The sequence below is a fragment of the Paroedura picta genome, chromosome 4 (genome assembly GCF_049243985.1).
Source record: "Paroedura picta isolate Pp20150507F chromosome 4, Ppicta_v3.0, whole genome shotgun sequence".
NCBI lineage: Eukaryota > Metazoa > Chordata > Lepidosauria > Squamata > Gekkonidae > Paroedura > Paroedura picta.
Genome location: NC_135372.1, coordinates 8,014,471 through 8,034,909, shown reverse-complemented (window position 1 = coordinate 8,034,909; position 20,439 = coordinate 8,014,471). Strand labels below are relative to the sequence as shown.

The following is a 20,439-nucleotide window of genomic DNA, read 5'->3' as shown; positions in this document are numbered from 1 at the left end:
CACCATGAGACCCTCGAGGGGAGAGGCAGGATAAAAATGGCTTAGCGGCGCTCCCGTTTTTCCTTGTAAGGAAGACAACTGGAACTCTTGAACAGATGAGCTCCGTCTTTTGCGTCTCCGAGCTATCCCTTTGGACAGCCAGAACTGGACAGTTTTCCAAATATCCTGCTCCACAGAGCTTTCAAAGGGCACTGTAAAGCTATCCATTTCATTTTCTTATCTGGCAACATTTCACAGGGGAAAAAAACCAAAATTCAAGATACTGAGTAGAGGGTAGAATCATAATCTCCCATGTTTATGCTTAAACTCTGTATCTTGAGACAAAAAAGTTTGTACCAATGTTACTCTCAGCCATAACAGTGTTTATCGCTGTTAAGTAATTCTTTCACCAACCTGTGTTTTTCATCACCCCCCACATCATTAAAGTGTCCATTTATTTGCTCAGAGTTATAAAAATATACAGGGAGTACTGTTGGCTTTTCCAGGAGGATGGAGGATGGTTTGTGTGTGTGTGTGTGTGTGTGTGTGTGTTTACCCCACCCCCCTAACTGGCTGGGGTGAATTCCCATAGAGCTTTCAGTGATTCCTAGAGAGGCATGGCATCACTTACAACAGGGGGAGTCACTGGCAGGGGCTCATGGGAATTGTAGTCCATGGACATCCGGAGGGCCGCAGTTTGACTACCTCTGACTTACAGGTTCCCCCCTCCCCCCTGGAAGTGATGTCACACTGTGACCACAATCTTGCTTAAAGAGTAGGAGGAGCTGCCCGAAACTGGGATGAATTCTTCTAACTGGCAAGGGTTGAAAGGTCATTCCAGTCCTCTGCAGAGATCTTTTTAGCTGGATGTTGGCTGGCCAGCTATTGTTGGGAAACGATTCTGGAATCTGATAAATATGGGAAGGGGAATTTATTATTATTATTATTATTATTATTATTATTATTATTATTATTATTGTATTTATCACACACCTCTCCCTGTAGGCTCGAGATGAGTTACAACAGAACCCCAATAAAACCCCCTATAAAACCCCATACATAATACAAAAACACAGAAATAGAGACGTGGCGGATAACAATAACTATCCCAACCCCAGTATGCTGGAGGAGAGGGAGAAAGAGGGCGCTGTTGAAATTTGCTACTGCTGCTCCGATCCTATGGATTTCCTGATTTCCCGTGATCTGAAATGTCACCTTCGAAGATGTGGCTTGCTTGTACCCTGCTTTGGTAAGGCATTTGAGCAGGTCCCAATTATTGTTCTCCTTTAATTAATCTCAAGGGTCAATGGTTTCAATAAAGTAGTAAAATGGAGGCAAATTCCTACTCTAATATTTTTGCTTGTGGACTACACCCCAAATGATGGAGTGTACTTCTTGCCAGGAGATTAATTATAAGGAATATAAGAAAACTAACAAAATGCCTAGGACTTCTTCTTCATGTTTGTGTATTTATTTATATTTCTTTTTCTATCCTGCTACTTTCACTGGATGACTCGTGGTGGGTTACAACCTAAAATCCTCATACAAACTTCATAAAAGTTAAAAACAAATCCCCACCCCATTCAAACTTAATAACCCATTCCCCAGGCCGCAACCAAGTTCTCTCCCTTCAGCTCACAGACTCATCCGAACACCCATCCCTGGAGGCTGCCTAAGTAGACTGATGTTCCGGCCAACTCAGGGCGGGGTCCTGATCTTACACACCCTGGCCTCACCCAAGGGCCTGGCGGAAGAGCTCCGTTTTGCAGCCCCGCAGCTCCTCCAGGAGCTCATTCCACCAGGTCGGGGCCAGGGCTGAAAAGTCCCTGGCCCAGGTCGAGGCCAGGCGTGCCTCCCTCAGGCCAGGGATCTCCAACTGGGTAGCACACTCCGAGCACAAAGCCATTTCCTTCAAGGGAACTGATTGCTGTAGTCTGGAGATCAGCTGTAATTATGGAAGAGCCCAGGGCTCACCTGGAGGCTGGCAACCCACTGCAGCTTCATTACCAGATCTTCATGACTGAAAAAGGTGGCGACGTACTTTACAATGCAGCTGTGGATCTTTTTGTGGTATCCTCTTTATTGTCGGTACACACAAAATATATTTTGGTCGAGACAAACACGTTTAACGCTAGATTCCTTATCAAAGCCGAGCTTCACATTCAGAAGCAGAACACGGCCGAATGCCCCAGTGTGTGACTGAAGCCCCACGTACAGAAAACAGTCATCAAAAGAGCGGGCCACAATAGTGCCTTTTCATGTGCTAAGTGGCCCCAGGCAGGGAATTTTCAAAACAAAGGAGAATTCCATCATGTACATGCCTACATACATATATCGCTCCGCATGCCTATTTGGAAGTGATCGACTGAGGAACTGCAATCAAAGATATTTCCAGACTAAGCAGTTTGGTCCCCAAATCAACAACAGCAGCAGATTGTAATGCAACAATTACCGCACCAGGTTTTAACAACTGAAAGGTTTTAGTGGCGGAATTTGCAATTTAGTATGACTTGTTTATTTCTAGGGTCGGGAATACAGATCTGAATACTGGCTTGTGATACAGCTGCAAATTGGGAGGGAAAGGGGGGAATCAGATGTGCCCCCCAGAATACAGGGGGCTTCCTGAGTCAGGTAACAGCAGTGTGTCTTCTGAAGCAAGGAGCCTTCCTTTGACAAGAGAAAACGGTGCCACCCCTTAGCTAAGCAGACTGAGAGGTTATCCCCCCCCCCCCCCGCATTCTGGCCACCGTGGGGACCATAATGAACTGAACTTGCTAACATGGAACATACAGCGTTCTTTGAATAGGGGCAGGCAGACATACCCCGACACCTCCTCGGTGGTTTTAGTCTTACGCTGGAAAAATAACATATAGATACAGATATTTAAAAACGGCATTTTTCAATCAGTGCTCAAGTCATGAACAAATCAGACTTCAAATGCAACTGAAGGAAAAAAAAAACAGAGTTATCCTAAGCTATTATCTATAGATACAGAAGTATATTTGTAGAAAAACTGGGCCAAGCTCTAGCATTCAACAAAATACAAACACAACGTCTTTTAACTGTCAGGAAAGGAACATCTTACACCCTATTCAGTGGAAACATCTTATCAAAGCCAAGAAAACGTTTGCGAAAACCAAGAAACCAACAACCCGGCAAAAGCTTGCTTATTGCATCCAACGGAATGGCGATCCAATGGATTCCTCCATGAGAATCAATCCCCAGCTAACTTTGGCTGGATTGCATGTAGCGAATCAGGCCACGCAAGCTCCTTGAACGAGAATGCAATAAACCCCCTAACACCTATTTATTGAAGGAATATAGAAATAATTTTGTTTTACATCGAGTTGACGCAGATGGATCTTGCAAAAATGTCCAGAACTCCTCACATCCAGTTTAATCACCCGCCTGCCACGTTTAATTAAATGCCATGGTTTTTCGGTGGTTTTTCGCAGCAGTGCTGGTGCCAAGTCTTTGTGTTCTCCGTGGCCCCTGTAAAGACATGGCAAAGTTCAGCTGTGGCCGCTGACGTCATTCCACCCCTTCTAGAAAGGAATAAACAGCAGTCTCTGCCCCAGCTTCTGATTATTTCAGGCCATTTTCATCTCCCCGCCCAATGGAAAGCCCTGCCAAAAAGCAGTCTTCCTGGGGCTGTCTATGTAGCTGTGTTACGTTTCTTTGTGTCGGAGGTTCAAGACGGCGTTAGAACTATCCGCAAAAAGGATCTCTGCACAATCAGAGGCTGGGCTGCATCGGAAGAAGCATTGCTTTCAGCAGTGTGTTCTGCATTTGGGAGGATTAAAAACAGAACGGGGGAGGATTCATAATACGCATCAGCTTCCTTTTGAGATGAACAGGGCCCACCAATTCAAAAAGAAGGGATAAACTGGGAAGAGGAGAGTTGTTTCGATGCTTAAGGTTTGCTCGACCCTCCAGTGGCGGCTTCGGCACAGAGATTTGCTCATCTGGCTGATAAATTGAATCAAACTATAGCCCATCAACTCCATTCTTCTCTGTCTCCTCTATATGCCCTCTGGAAAACCAGTAACTTGGCTGGAGTATAAGCACCTGTCGTATTCAGAAATACAACGAGCCTTACTGCTAGTAAATACATAAAAAGGCCTGAAACCGTCCCCCCTCTTTTTAAATTTTATATCGTCCACACAGAGGAAGAATTCTGGCGGACTCAAAAGCTGGCGCTGTTTTGGGTCACTGCAGCTAGTCCTGGTAAAAGGATTGTGGTCTGTTAGGGGGGTTTGAGAGTAAAGACCTTTTGCCTCCTGGGCCCTGGGAGCTCTGGTTTGGGCTGACATCTAGTGGCAAGGCGAGGGGAATGTCAGCAAAGAGATAATCAGCCTCCCGGTGGCCACTCATTGATGTTGTAGGGGTGGGAAAAGCTCCTTGGAGGGAAGGGCCGCCGTGGGTGAAACGATCCTGCAGGACTGAGTCCAACGTCCTCTTCTAAAATAGAGATATACTTATCCATTTTACACAGAAACATGTAACTGAAAAAAAAACAGGCAAGAGAAAAACGTTGGTCCATTTAGCTCAGTGGTTCCCAAACTTATCTGGCCTACTGCCCCCTTTCCAGAAAAAATATTACTCAGCGCCCCCTGGAAATTAATTTTTTAAAATCTTCTCTTCTTTCTTTTATGCTTTCACCGCCCCCTTACAGTTATTCATCGCCCTCAAATGCACCTGTGGCCCATCACCGTCCCCCTGGATCGCTGCAGCCCCCACCAGGGGCTGTAGCGCCCACTTTGGGAATCACTGATCTAGCTCAAGGGTAGTCAAACTGCGGCGCCTCCAGATGTCCATGGATGACAATTCCCATGAGCCCCTGCCAGCAAACGCTGGCAGGGGCTCATGGGAACTGTAGTCCTTGGACATCTGGAGGGCCGCAGTTTGACTACCCCTGAGCTAGCTCCTTTGCGGAGTGGCAGCTCTTCAGGTACAGAAAGGTCTTTCCTAGGACTTGTTCCCAGGAGTGGTTTAAGGATTTGCTGGGCCTGTAGCACAGAGCCAGTTTGGGGGCTTGTGGGGGCCTAGCAGAGTACAATTGCAGTGGGAGCAGCAAGGCTGTAGGTGGAAGGACCTTCTGCAGTGGAAAGGGGTGTCCTCCTGACTGTCCTTACAGAGAGAAAAAGGCGGGGGGGAAGGCACCCCGTGTGGGGCCTGGAAACGCAGGGCCCATAGCATGTGCTACAAGGATAACCAGCCCTGCTTGCACTCCATGATCTTGTACCTTGAGATTCTGGAGACTTATGCTGAGACCTTTTGCATGCAGATCAGGTAGAAAATAACAAGCATCTCTAGTCTGTGGTTGCCTGGTAGCTGCCACTTGCCAGTCTGTGTTTTGACAAGCTACATATTTCACGAGGACCCTTCCAGATACCCTTCAACGTAAGAAACATCTCGTTCCCCTTCTTGGCTGGTTCTTCTTATTACCCCTTACCTGATATCTTTGTTCTTCACTGGGGTTCAGCCTCCTTGGTTTCCAGCTCTTCTGCTGGTTTGGCCTGATCCGAGGTTTCCGGCTGAGCTGGGCCTTCCGCCTGATCCGATGCTTCCAGCTGAGCTGGGCCTTCCGCCTGATCCGAGGCTTCCGGCTGAGCTGGGCCTTCCGCCTGATCCGAAGTTTCTTGCTGAGCTGAACTTTCCACTTGAGCTGAACTTTCCGCGTGCTCCGAGGTTTCCGGCTGAGCTGAACCTTCCAAATGGTCCGAGGCCTCAGTCTTTAGAACCACCTCAACGGAGGGTACGCGAACGGCTTCCTCGCCGGGAGCGGGGATGACTTCTTTTGGTTGGTCAGACTCTGGTGGCTCAGGCCCCAGTTCGAAACCATCCAGCCGCTTTTTCATGATGTCACGAATTAAGTCTGCAAAGGGAATGTATGACGTTGCATTAAAGTTAATGCAGCATGAAACATCAATAATATCCCTTAAAAAGTGGCCATCATCTGGTTTGCTAAAGACACCACATTTTGCAGACACTCCAAGGGAACTTAGAATAGAACCATAGAGTTGGAAGGGGCCATACAGGCCATCTAGTCCAACCCCCTGCTCAACGCAGGATCAGCCCTAAGCATCCTAAAGCATCCAAGAAAAGTGTGTATCCAGCCTTTGCTTGAAGACTGCCAGTGAACTTCTCAGCTATGATGGAAAGCCAACTATGGCAGGAAGCCTCTAGCCAACTGTCTCCTATGACAATTACCTCTGCTCACCTCTGCACTGGATGGGGCTAACCATAGAGTGACTGTCAGGATTATAGAAACCCTGTCATAAATTAGCCCGAGTTTATTAGCCCAAGTTCTTCCATGACAGTTTAATTGCTGGGTGCCTGGATGCTCTAGGTTCTGTAATCATGCTAACTAGTAGAAAGTGAAATATATGTTATTGTACTCATTATCTCTGAATGTGTTCCAGTGGGGGCCTCTCGGCTGGGTCTGGTTTCGCTATCAAGAGTGGAGACAGCCAAGGCCATGTGAAAGCAACACTGTTTTTAATTGCATGTGTCTCCTCTTGCTCTCTCCCCTCCCTTGGGAACTTTCAAGCTTTGGGCGGGAGAAATGTATTGATAAGTAGAACCAAATCTGGCTGCAAACCAGATTTGACTTCACCAGTCTTGATGTATGAAGTGCTTCTCAATAAACCTTACTATTCTTAAGAAGGTAGTTGTGAGTTATTGCAACGTCTGACAGTCTCCAGCGATTTCTGGAGCTACCTGTTGTCACTTCCAGGCTGTTCCCAGAAGTGATGCGGTTATGTCAGCAATGTCACTTCCCTCCATGTTGCTGCCCACCAACCCTCTCCTGTACATACTCTGTGCAAAAGGTCCATCCCTGTGAAACTGGATTCTGGGTGCTTGTGCATGTGTGTGTTAAATACCTGTGGAAATATTGGATTTACGCCTAACTTAAATCTACGATCAGGGCCCTGGTGGACCTGCAAGAAGTGCTGGCCTTACTGCCACAAATGGAGAGAGGACCTGCCTTCAAAGATCAGACATGAACCCCCCCAAAACAAAACCCCGATCTATTTGGAGGCTACAGAAGTATGATGGCTTTATGGTATTTATATTTGATTTTGTAATTTATTGATTGTGAAATCTATGTCGTTGGCCGCCCTGAGTATTAGGAAGTGTGGTTTAAAAAAATTAAATTATTATTATTAACTGTTCTACTGCAGACCGATATCACTACCTTCAAGAATTAATTTGAGAAATTCATCTGGTGATACAGAAATTCAGGGAATGCGGCATAAATGAGAATTCTGGAATGATGGGAAATTGGGTTATCCTGAAATATTAACTATGGTTGATTACCCGAGCTTTATGTCGGGAAATTTCTAATCCATTGTTCAATTTTAAATGTCAAAGCAAATTACTATTATTTTATTATTACATTTCTATGCTATCCCCCCCACAAGACTAAGGACAGCTTAAGGACAATTAAAACATCATAGTTATAACATGTAAATATTGCTCAAGTTAGTAAAATTGTTAAACTCCTATGAACAGCCACCTCTGTCCTGGCCTCTCCCTGGTGGAATGAGCTCCTGGAATTGCTAACTATCACAGTTCTGCAGGGCCTGCAAGATGGAGCTCTTCCACCAGGCATTTGGTTGAGGCTGGGATGAGGAAGATCTACTGGGACCTTCTGAAGCACTAGGCCAAAGGAGGCCTACTGAGTTTGACAGCAGGAGAATGGTTGGAGTTTTGAGTTTTTATGGCCACTGTTAACAACAACAACAACAAGTTTCTTTGTGTTCCCGTAGAGCCCTAATATACTCCCAGCAGCAGTCAAAAAAATAGTTAACTTACTGTCTGTCATGATAGCTCCCAGAACCCGCTTCTCGATGCTTTCTTCGACTTTGTCCATCAACCACGGTAAGTATCCAATTTCAATATCTGTGGCATGCAAGAAAACAGAATATGAATGTAACCATTTAATTCTACATTCCTGACATTCCTATACAGGCGCTTGGTGCAATTTAAGTCCTCCAGAACTGGAGAATATTGTTAACCTCCAAGGAACGGGCACTTGTTTGCTTCACGGTCCTTCGAAACCAGTTGTCAAGGATAAATGCAGAACAGAATGGCTTCAATCCTGTGGGATTACAAGGCACTGCTTCCTGAAGCAAGAGGCTCTTTTATCAGAAGGCTCTTTGCCCTGAAGGAGGACACCCTAGAACAGAGCAATGAGATCTGACCCAAATATCCTTTAAAGTTCATTTAAAGACAGGGCAATGTGGACTTACGCACACGTTACATAATGCACTTTCAATGTACTTTATAAGTAGCTTTTCCTGTTTTGCACAGGAAAATCCAGCTGCAAAAGCATACTGAAAGTGCATTATCCAATGTGCGTGGAAATGGGCCATATATCTGACCCTCTCTCCATGAGCCTGTGTCTAGGTTTAGAGACCAAAGCATGACTTTCTTTCACAGTTTGTGAGTCTGAACTTGGGACCTGCTGCATGCAAACCAGGTCATGGAGCCAGTCCCCCATGCTGAAAAGCAGAAAAGCATCAAAGGGGGGGCTCACAGCGGCCATCTACCCTGACCTGGGGTGAATCTGCACTCACTTTGTTTATTCCGTTGTGGATCCTGCTGAATCCAGATTGATTCGAACTCTGGTCTTCCTCCCTCCCCCCCCCCAATTAAAACAGAAAAGTGTTCTGCACATGGTTAGGGACACTCAGAAGGGGAGGGGGGAGCCAAGCGCAGCAGGAGCCTCTTTCTTTTCTTGAACGGGGGGGGGGGGGGGAATTGCAGATAGCAGAGGAGGGAGAAAAAAAACAAGAGGCAAATCTCTACTGAGAGAAATTTAGGCTTCTTGAGCTTCTGCTGAGAAAAGTTAGGGCTTCCCCTTTAAGGCAAGTTAGGGATTCCCCTTTGAAGCCTCAAAACCAAGAACTGATGCCCTGGCCAACCAGGGCTTCTCTACCACGGAGTTCAGCCCTAAATTCAAAACAGGCAGAGCTCCGCTTACTTTCTCATTCATTCATTCATTCATTCATTCATTCATTCATTCATTCATTCATTCATTCATTCATTCATTCATTCATTCATTCATTCATTCATTTAGATTTATATACCGCCCTCCCCGAAGGCTCAGGGCGGTTTACATTAAAACTAGTCAACGATACATGAAACAGTCTTTCTCAATCCGATTCTTCAAATATTGATGTGATCATTTGGGCAGGAAGACACCAGATGCACTTCTAATCTATTAGAAATCGTGGAAATCTTGGTGGAAAATCTCAACCAAGAAAACTCTAGTAATGCTGGACTTTAAATTATAGCATCAAGTAAGACTAGCCTGTTCTACATATTATTTAGGACAAGTATCAAGCCCAGGGAAAAGGCGTTGATCACACAAGGCAGTTACTTTTTATGGTCACATACCTCTTTCCACTGGATCGAAGAAATACCCACTATCCCGAAGGCTACCGAAGACGGAAGGAATGAGGTCAGACAGGTACCGCTGAGCAAATGCCCGAGCTGCAATTTTCTCAGAGGTCTCTTTCTCCTTCTGCAGGAATTCCAGTTGCTGTTTCTTACGATTATTCTGTAAAGAACAGAATAGCCTCTTGCTTTAGAACAATTATCAGTGTCAACATTCCCACCTCCCTCTAGCCCCACAAACAAAGGGGAGTCCGTGCAAGTCTGGTCTAATATTCTTGACTCTGATCCCAAAGCTCTCTTCCAGTTGCTGAAGCTTGAAGATTTTCATGCATCAGAGGCAAGTTCTTTGTACCGGGGAACTGTACTAATGCTCACAAAATGAATCTGAGGGATCTAACCTGTTTTCTGCCACGGGTGAATTTAAAAACTCACCACCTTTGTCTGTACAAGACGAGGCTGCAGGAGGGATCCCCAAACCAGTTTAAAGCACAGGAGAGACTCAAATCAAATGCCATTCTCCAAAGAACCAGCTTGATGTAGTGTTTAAGAGCTGCGGCCAGTTTGCAGAACCAGGTTTGATTCCCCACTCATCCACATGCAGCCAGTTGGGCTACCGTGGGACAGTCATAATTCCATCAGAGCTCTCTCAGCCTCACCTCCCTCCCAGGGTGTCTGTTGTGGGGAGAGGAAGGGAAGGAGATGGGAAGCCACTTTCAGACTTCTCCGGGTAGTAGAAAGCTGGACTTTAAAAAGTGGGGGACAAAAAAAAAAGAGCTCTTTTTCCAAACAATAGAACTGATCAGTTATCATTTTACAATAGACTGATTCTTCTAATCAGATTCATCTGATTATCCCACCATCCTGCTAGCGAAGCAACTCTTCTAACTCCCCAATGTGGGGGTGAGAGAGGTGTTTAAACTGTAAGATGTTTTAAATTTCAATTATGAATTTTTTAATAAAGCTGTAAACCATCCCAAGCCTGCTTGAGGAGAGAAGCGGTCTATCAATCAAATAATAACAATAATGTTAAGAACCACGGTTACCTTCTCCTCCCGGTGGCGTCTTTCCTGCTCCTCCAGGCGCTGCACCTCTGCCAGCTCTGCCCAGCGCAGTTCCTGAAAGGCATACTGGTGTGCCCGCAGGTTGGCCAGCTCCTCCTCCTCCATGACTTCCAGCAGAGCCTGCTCAATGGTCTTCCCAACCAAAACTTCAAGCATTGGCTTGACTTCAATGTCGAAATCAAACAGCTGAGGGAAGGAGGGAGAGAGAGAGAGAGAGAGAGAGAGAGAGAGAGAGAGAGAGAGAGAAAGAGAAAGAAAGAAAGAAAGAAAGAAAGAAAGAAAGAAAGAAAGAAAGAAAGAAAGAAAGAAAGAAAGAAAGAAAGAAAGAAAGAAAGAAAGAAAGAAAGAAAGAAAGAAAGAAAGAAAGAAAGAAACAGTATAACAGTTGATAACCTTGACATGGAAGGTCCCAGGCTAGTCCAGCCTCATCTGATCTTGGAAGCTAAGGCTCAGAGGCTAGGAAGCTGCAGATCCCTGCTGTGTGAGAGCTGCCCCTGCTGCTGAGTTCCCTTCCCAGGGGCCTCCGGCCTGCAACCTTTCCAGGGCCTGGGGGTGGGAGGGAGAGGCCATCTGCAGAGTTCTTCCACCCACCCCCACCCCCCAAATCTAGTGCCTGTTGTATTCCTGAATGCAACGGGCTTTGCCCCTAGTTTATTTATATTTCGATTTATTGACCGCCACTCCCAGACCATGCTTGGGCAGGGCCAAGTAGGGCTATTGCCGGGCAAGGCTTCTGATTATTGGGCATTTGAATGGCTGCGCAGATGTTTTGAAATGTTGCTTTGGCAGCAGCTGCTACCACAGCATAAGAGTCTTCATGTGTTGCTAAGGTAAACTGTGGCACTCATTTTACGCCTGGCTCCGCCTCCTGAGGTAACCATTTTGTGGCAGCCATTTTATCCCTGCGCCCAACATGCCATGTTAGAATTCCAAATGTGCTAACAGGCTCCAAAAGGTTGGGGACCCCAATCTAGTATGTTAGAGACCAGGGTTCCAGTTCAGCCTTCTCCCTTGTATGGCTACTATATGAAGGTGTTCGGTTGTGTATCAGCTGTATTCTAATCCTAACTTCCAGCATTTCCCATTGGGATCAGCCCAAATGATCCTCTCCCAAGATTCCACTTTTTTTTAAAAAAAACCTTTCCACTCAGGGATTGCAATACCTCTCCTTCCAATATTTGCGTGGCTACATCTCGGCCAGACTTCGCAGGAATGAAGAGGGGTGTTGCCGGTCGGTCCAAGAATGCATCCGTCTGACATTCCATGTCAACTTCCACGATGCGGTCAGCCAGCTCTTCCAGGTATAATTCTGAAAAGGTGGCACAGCTGCTGTTTGCATAGTTTGTTTTCCTCTGTTGGTTACACCCATTACAGCATAAGCAATTCGATTCCATGGGGGTTGGATCCCATGACTCCCTCCCACCAAGCCTCCCTCCCTTCCTTCAAAAAGAACAATTCTTCCCCCTTGGAAAGAGTCACGCTCCACTGAAGAAGGAAGATGTAATGGGGGAAGTTCATAGGATCCAGCCCAATAGCTGCTCAATTCAACTATTCACAGTGGGCAACAAAGTGTTGGCCATGGAATGGGAAACCGAAGTAGTTCCAGAAGGGGGCAAAGACTGAGCATCTGTCAGGGCCCCGAGACCACCCGCAACTGCAGTCCCTTTGGAGGGGTCATCCGAGAAGCACTGAGCGGACTCTTGGCTCATGCACTGATTCCTCTGCCAACATTAACTGGACTGATCAAAGGTGCACAAGACTGCCCCCCAAATCCTAGAAGTGAAACGGTTTCCACATACAGCACAATGAGCTGCTTGGGGGTGGGGAATGGAAGGGCTGAATTGCAATGGGTGCGTGAGGCCGATCCTGTACTGAGCAGGTGTTGGACTAAATGGCCTGGGTGCCCCCTTCCAACTCTACAGGGATTTCTGCACCCTTTAAAAATAGTGAGATACTTACCTTTCATTGTCATTATATTCTGGCCCCTCCACATGACGTCGCCAACATGCAGTGTCTGAGGATAAACAGTCGGCTACGCTCTCCATTTTAAAGCGCTAGTTGGTGAATCCCCAAATGTGGATTCACCAACCCATGTAGTGCTAGCTAATGAAGAGCAACCAGCAGGCCACCAGGAAACAAAAAATTATGGAGGCGAAGATGCGCTATCTCCGCCTCCAATGTCCCGCCCTCACACCCGCTTCCCTCTCCCTTCTCCCGGGAACAGGAGTTTGTTTTGTTTTTTAAAGGAAATTGCCTTTGGCAATGAAGAGGCATTCAATTGTGCAGGGAGGAAAAATCCCCCACAAAGTTGTAGCACAAAGCATACTTCTCTAAGCTTCCCCCCCCCCAAAAAAAAATCAGGAACAAGATTTATTTTTAAAAGAAGCATGACTCGTGATTCCATAAAAGGAGTCAATAAAGAAGCACTAGGCATCTATGATTAGATGCATAGGCAATTCAATGGAGAACTATTGAATTTTTAAAAATTAGCGTGCCTCGCTGGCCCTTTAAAGCATGAAGAAAGGGGACTGGCTGCTTGGCTTGATTGACAAGCGGAGGAGAATCACGTTGCTCTCTTCCGCCATTTCCAGCAGTACTTGTGGAGGGGGAGAAGTGTGAAATGATGGCTGAGAGGAGTGAGACAGCAAAAAATGCGAGGGGCTGGGAGGCACGATTTTATGTAGCGTTATGCCACTCAGCTGGTGTAACGCTATTTTTAACAATATGCGGAAATGCCCCAAAATCTTTACATCAAAGAAATGGAAGCACCATCAGCATATCTTAAATACATTGCCACATGGCTCCATATGAACAGAAGGCCTGCCAAGGCTGGGTAGTCTGTCCGATCCCCCCTCCCGCCTTTCCTATTTCCACCGGACCACCCTGCACTTCTCGGGCACTGAGCTTGGATAAAGTTTGGGCTTGACCTGACCTAGCTAGAAAGGGCTTTCTAAGTATTGATCATGGTTCCGGAACAAGAGAAACGTGACCCTCCTGTGAGCCTTGCAATCCACACAGGTGTAACAATGGGGTGGATCCAACCATCCGCCCTAGAGCCCATGAAAGGGCCATGTGGGTTGGTGAAAGGCTTCAACACTGAGCCAAGAGACAAGACAGGGGTGTATGCCAGGCGTTTGGTTGCGGCTGTAGCAGAGTCCGGAGTTATCAAACTGAGGATCCTGCCCTACTTTTTAACGATCAGAACCCCCGGTCTAACATCGCCTAGGGTCATCTATATACGACCAAAGAGGCTGGGATTCAGGAGGGGCAAGTAATTGATTAGGCCGCCATCAATCTGTATAGGGTTTCATGTGTTTACATTGTAATATGTATATTACAAGAGCCTCTTGTGGTGCAGAGTGGTAAGGCAGCAGACATGCAGTCTGAAGCTCTGCCCATGAGGCTGGGAGTTCAGTCCCAGCAGCCGGCTCAAGGTTGACTCAGCCTTCCATCCTTCCGAGGTCGGTAAAATGAGTACCCAGCTTGCTTGCTGGTGGGTAAATGGTAATGACTGGGGAAGGCACTGGCAAACCACCCCGTACTGAGTCTGCCATGAAAACGCTGGAGGGCATCACCCCAAGGGTCAGACATGACTCAGTGCTTGCACAGGGGATACCTTTACCTTTATATATATTACATGGTAATTTTATTGGCTTTATATTCTGTAAACCGCCATGAGACGGCTGTTGCTGAGAGTGGCGGTCTAGAAACTGAATGCATGAATGAATGAATGAATGAATGAATGAATGAATGAATGAATGAATGAATGAATGAATAAGCAAACAATTATTGCTCAGTGGCTAGGGGTAGGGGAGTCAGCACATCAGCTGTTCGGCACCCTACCTGTCTGCACGTTGACATGCCGCCTGCCCTCCAAAGGCTCCGGGGTTCTTGTCTTCAGCTGTTCTTGGGCACGTTTCCTCGCCAGCGCTTTGCGGTGGGCCTCCCGCTGCTTCTGGAGCTCCACGGGGTCGGGTTCGCCGCTCTGGAAAGTGATGCAAGGCATGGTTGGGGGATTTCATTCATTCGTTTCTAGTTAGCCCTTTCAGATTCCGGAGAACTCTTGACAGCATCATAAGCCACTTTGAGACACACAGCTCTCTATCTACTGCTTCAACATAATCCTCTCACTGAGGGGGGGGGGAACCTGCTCCCTCTGTTTTATTTCTTCATACCATGTCAATGATGCTCAGATGTAGACTGCCTCAGAATGTGGAGGTTCCATTGAAGCTGTCACGGTTTAAGAGCTCTGGAATATCCAGCCCATAATTAAGAGAAGATTCCTGCTGCATCCGACAAGAGATCCCTCAAGCCCAGCAACCCATTTCCCAAGATCTATCACATTTATACTTTGCCCAGCCAGCAGGCCCTTCAAGAAGAGGCATGGAGGCCAAATATGCCAGCTGTTGCTGTAACTCAGGAGTGGCCAAACTGTGGCTCTCCAGCTGTCCGTGGACTACAATCCAGAGAGCCAGTTTGGCCACCCCCGCTGTAACCAATCTCCAAGGGCCGACTACTCTGACTACGGAGGTTCCAAGTAGCCATCATGGTTAGCCACTGGGATACGGCCCCTCCTCCAGAAATCTATCTAATTCCCTTTCACCACTCGTTTCCATCACCCCCTTTAGGCAGCAGTGAGTTTCACAAGCACAATGGGTAAGTCTAACTGTTGTGAGTATTCTGGGCCGTGTGGCTGTGCCCTGGAAGTAAGTGTGGCTGGCTTCTTCAGAGGTAGGAAACAGCACGGTGGGAATCCCTCTCTGCTGAAGTCATGTCTAAGCCACGGCCAACCAGCTTGGAAGAAGAGCTGGCTTTTTATGCCCTGCTTTTCACTACCAGACGGAATATCAAAGCGTCTTACAATTTCTTTTTTCCCTTCTTTTCCCTGCAAGGTAGGTGAGGCTGAGAGAACTCTGACAGAATTGCTCTGTGAGAACAGCACTATCAGGACTGTGACTAGCCCGAAGTCATCCAGAATGGCTCACCAGATTAGCAGCTGCCACTCTTAATCGCTACACCCACAAGAGCCAAGACTCCAGCCATGAAAGCCACATTCAATGTGCAAATCCTTTCTTAATGTCTGCAGATCGTGGGTTTTTGTGTGATTTTTCCCCCAACTAGTATTCAGAGAAGCTGTAAATACTAAGGTCAGGTGAAGAAGAAACTGACAAGACATCAAAGTAAGAACCAAGTTACAAAAATCTCACTACTTCACGTGGGACTCATCTACTGGAAATTAGGGAATACGTTCAGGAGGCAGGCTGCCTCGTGTTTATCCCCCATTATAGAATTTGAAATAAATTACAAGATTTGAAAAATTCTTTGAAACTTTGTTCTATTGGATATGCTGGAGGTGGAGCATATTTAATATTGCATGTTTTTATTAGTATTATTTGTGTCCAAATGCAAGGGTTAAAGCTTGTTTTATGATTGTTTATTCCATTTTGCTCTTAGAAGTGAATACTGATTGGATACAGGTTGAATGCGTTTTGAGACACGTCTATTAAAAAGTTGTCCATTGGAGGTAATTTTTGTAACTTTTGCAATTGTGCACGTGATTCCTAGATTACAGTTGTATGTATTATAAGATTACTAGAGACAAATTCAGGAATACAACGGGTGCTAGATTGGGGGGGGGGTGTGGGTGGAAGAACTCTGCAGATGGCCTCTCCCTCCCCACAGGACCTGGAAAGCCTGCAGGCTGGAGGTCCCCAGGCAGGGAACTTACCAGCAGGGGCAGCTCTCATAGGGCAGGGATCTGCAGCCTCTGTGGGAAGTGGAAGGAGGAGGGGGAGGTCAGGGGTGAGGGATGGCAGTCTTCAAGCAAAGGTTGGATACACACTTTTCTTGGCTGCTTTAGGATGCTTTGGGCTGATCCTGCGTTGAGCAGGGGGTTGGACTAGATGGCCTGTATGGCCCCTTCCAACTCTATGATTCTATGATTCCATGATGGAAGGTAATTGGCCAGGCCAGCCAGTTGGAGGAGGAGGCCCTCAGGGGCGGGACAGCCGCCTTGAGTGGGTGTTAAGTGCTGAGTGGCATTTAAGCCATGAGACCAGCTCCTCCTACTAGGCTTTACCAGAAATATGAAGTGGAACAGATATTTACTATATTTGATGATTGTCTATTTATGTAGATATAATAGCCACTTGATGGAGTGTTTCTCGAAAATGATTCATTTATGCTAGTATTTCATTTTGGCTGATGATTTTTAAATAATAAAGCTGGATTCTTGGTTTCAGCTTTGATGCCTCGTCCATTTCTTCTTCTTCGCTTTGCCACTCTTCGACTGACGGGTCTTTTGGATTTTGTGCTGTAAGAACTAAGGTCAGCAGAACCTACCCACGGCAGCACGTGAAGGGCATAGGTATTGCCCCGGACCACCCTCCTCTCGTACATAAGATTCGCATAGTGGTATGGCTCCTCATCCCTGCAGTACACAAAATGAAGGGGAAGTGAATGGATCGGAAAATTCAAAGAAGCGTTTTAGAACCCTGCTGTATAAGACCCAAACGGTACACCTTGATCATCATCTCACTTCCCACTGTCTCCAGCCATTATCCTGCTGGTTTTCTCCTCACTTTAGCTTTTTTTTTTTTGGAGGGGGGGGGGGAGAATTGGGATGATTTGATTTGATTGGTGAGCTGTGTTTGCAGTGTGCTCCACCAGACCGCCTCCTCCGCTATGCCCCCTCAGAGGAGCTTACACCGGAACACACAAAATCTGCTAAATATCACCGGTCCCAGAGAAGTGAAACTGGCTTCAACCAAAGCCAGGGCTTTCTCTGAGCTGGCACTAGCCTGGTGGAACACTCTTCCGAGTGAGATCAGGGCCCTGCGGGTTTAAAACAGTCCCGCAAGGTCTGTGCGACAGCTGTTCCGCCAAGGCTATGAACTCCAACAACATATGGCCTCCCTACACAAACTTAGAGCCTCTTGTGGCGCAGAGTGGTAAGGCAGCGATATGCTGTCTGAATCTGTCTGCCCATGAGGTTGGGAGTTCAATCCCAGCAGCCGGCTCAAGGTTGACTCAGCCTTCCATCCTTCCGAGGTCGGTAAAATGAGTACCCAGCTTGCTGGGGGGTAAACGGTCATGACTGGGGAAGGCACTGGCAAACCACCCCGTATTGAGTCTGCCAAGAAAACGCTAGAGGGCGTCACCCCAAGGGTCAGACATGACTCGGTGCTTGCACAGGGGATACCTTTACCTTTACCTTTACACAAACTTAGGCCATGTTTCTTGACAGCCCTGGAAGGGTTTCCCGAATGGGTGGAAATGAATTAGTTTTAAAAAGTATTTTTTAATTGTTAAACATTTTTCAGGCAATATGATCATATATGGTCCTGTTGACCTGGCCCCCACCCCAGTGACCAATGATGGGCCTGAAGGGGGTTGGGAGGGGAGGGACCCCAGGCGGGCGTGTCCACAGCTATGCTTCCTGGTCATATTCTGCACGATCACACCAATTCTGGGGTTTCTCGAAGCCTGAAGAATGTGTCGGGGGTTCTCAATGGTAAAACAGTTGAGAAAAGTTGATATAGATAGAAAATAACATCCAGGCACCATACAGTCGATATCCTCACTGTATTCTCCCTCCCGACCACTGCAGAGAAGGTGGTGAGCTCCAGGGTTTCCAAGTAAATTGGTTTTAACAATTAATAATAACCAAACTGTATTTGATATGTTGTAAGCCGCCCAGAGCCCCTGGGGCAGGGTGGCATAGAAATTTGAAAAATAAATAATCTTTAATCAGTCGATTAAATGCACGCACGCACACACACAAACACACACACACTGATTTCCATGCATCCACAGGAGGTTTCATTTGATTTTCTGCTGCTAATTTATTGTTCTAAGCGAAGTCGGCTTCGGATTCAGAAGCCATTTGGCTACAATCAAAGCAAATTAAAGGTAAAGGTATCCCCTGTGCAAGCACTGAGTCATGTCTGACCCTTGGGTGACGCCCTCTAGCGTTTTCATGGCAGACTCAATACGGGGTGGTTTGCCAGTGCCTTCCCCAGTCATTACCGTTTACCCCCCAGCAGCAAGCTGGGTACTCATTTTACCGACCTCGGAAGGATGGACGGCTGAGTCGACCTTGAGCCGGCTGCTGGGATTGAACTCCCAGCCTCATGGGCAGAGCTTCAAACAGCATATCGGCTGCCTTACCACCCTGCGCCACAAGAGGCTCTTTAAAGCAAATTAGAGCATTCATAATCTCCAGGGAAACTGATTTCTGCTGTTTGGAAATAAACTGCACTTCCAGGAGATCCCCAGGTCCCACCTGGAGGCTGGCATCCCAAGAGTCCTCCATATTCGTGCCTGCTGCTCTTAACCATGACACCAGGCTGGCTCTCAATCAAGAAAGTTGGAGGGCCCTCAGTGGAGCCTAATGATCTGGAGTCCACCCTCCAAAGCAGCCCTTTTATCCAGAAGAACTTCTCGGTCACCTGCAGACGAGCTATAATTCCCGGGGATCCTCAGGTCCCACCTTGGGGCCTACCTGGAGACTTCAGGGGTGGAGCCAGGAGTGGGAGGGATTTGGGACCTCAGCAGGATAAAATGCCCAAGAGTCCGCCTTTCAAAGCTGCCCTTTACTCCAGGGGGGACTGATCTGTTGCCTGGAGATGAGCAATAATTCCAGGGCATCCCCAGGTCCCACCTGCACGCTGGCATAGCCATTATTTTAAGCTCACGGAGATCTGCAGTTCACATAGGGTTGCCATCTCTGGGTTGGGAACTACCTGGAGACTTTGGCGGGGGAGCCGCGAATGGGTGGGATTTGGGACGGGGAGAGGAGGGGCTTCGATGAAACGGTGCTGTTGTGTCCCCCCTCCAAAGGACACCTCCGGGGCAACAAATCTTGTTAGCCTGGTGATCAGCTACAATCGCGGGAGATTCCCAGGTGCCACCTGGATGGTGGCAACCCCTAAAACCCAATCCCTTCCCATTTCATGACTCATTTCCCTGCATGCTTGCTCTGTCGCGGGTCGGTCCCCTTCTGGGATCAAACTTCAGAGCAGGGGTGGGCAAACTGTGGCCCTCCAGATGCCCATGGACTACAATTCCCATGAGCCCCTGCCAGCAGGGGCTCATGGGAATTGTAGTCCATGGGCATCCGGAGGGCCACTGTTTGTCCACCCCTGCTTCAGAGGCAGAGGCACGCGCTCGCACATGCACGCGCCCACGCAGCCCGTCCCCCAAAAGCGGGTCCGTCTGCTTTGCAAAAGCGCGCTCGCCATCCCGCGGGCGCTTTTGCACCGCCTCCGCGTTGCCCTGCGCTACTCACAGGTCCGTGGCTTCGAGGGCCCGCCGGTATCGGCGCCTGGCGGGCACGGCCCGGGGCCGGCTGCAGAAGGAGTAAGTGCCCGAGGGCGCCGCCGCCTCTTCGCGGGCGAGCAGGACCGAAGTGGAGGCCATGCTGGCTGCCCCGCGGCCTACCTCGCCTCGCCGGCCTGCGGAAGGCTCCCCCTTGGCAACCGTTGCCACGGGAGACCGACCGCGCGCCCCGGCAGCGGTTGCCACGTCGACGGATCCCGCGGCCTAGCAACGGGGCCTGCGCGCGCCATTCCCCAGGGCGGACGGGCGGGTGACCCAGAAGGGGGCTTTGAAGGGGGCTTTAACGGGGGCTTTAACGAAGAGATCAGTGGGGGAAGGACGAGGCAAGAAGCAGGGGTCCCTTCACCTGGGAGAGTGGCAGGATTGCCAGCCCTGGGTCGGGAATACCTGGAGTCTTTGCGGGTGGAGCCCAGGGATGCCCGTCCCCAGGTGGCACCTGGGCATCCCCTGGAATGACAGCTCGTCCCTGCTCGGAAGGGGGGACTCCGTGGTATTGCTCTACACTAAGGTTCCTCCCTGCCTGCCTCCAAATCTTGCTCACTCCCAAGTGTCCAGGTATTTCCCAATCCAGAGCTACCAACCCTGTGTGAATTGCAAACCACAAGAAGCTTTAAAAAAATGATCGTGTCAGCCTCCAGGTGGGGCCTGGGGA

General features: G+C 48.0%; 1 protein-coding gene across 2 annotated transcripts; it reads right to left on the bottom strand.

Annotated features, from left to right (window-relative positions):
• Nucleotides 1–2,037: 2,037 nt before the first annotated feature.
• On the bottom strand, nt 2,038–19,945 carry LOC143834834 (radial spoke head protein 3 homolog B-like). 2 transcript variants are annotated; one of them, XM_077331674.1, is made up of 9 exons: nt 19,738–19,945; nt 16,791–16,878; nt 14,292–14,433; nt 11,612–11,757; nt 10,431–10,634; nt 9,388–9,550; nt 7,801–7,887; nt 5,435–5,857; nt 2,038–3,471 (listed from the first exon to the last, which is right to left on the bottom strand). In XM_077331674.1, the coding sequence occupies exons 1-8, from the start codon at nt 19,866–19,868 to the stop codon at nt 5,451–5,453; spliced, it is 1,368 nt and encodes a 455-aa protein (XP_077187789.1). In that variant the 5' UTR covers nt 19,869–19,945; the 3' UTR covers nt 2,038–3,471; nt 5,435–5,450. The 2 variants fall into 2 exon arrangements, with proteins under 2 accessions (XP_077187789.1, XP_077187790.1); XM_077331675.1 differs by lacking the exon at nt 2,038–3,471 and adding an exon at nt 3,480–4,484.
• Nucleotides 19,946–20,439: the final 494 nt, after the last annotated feature.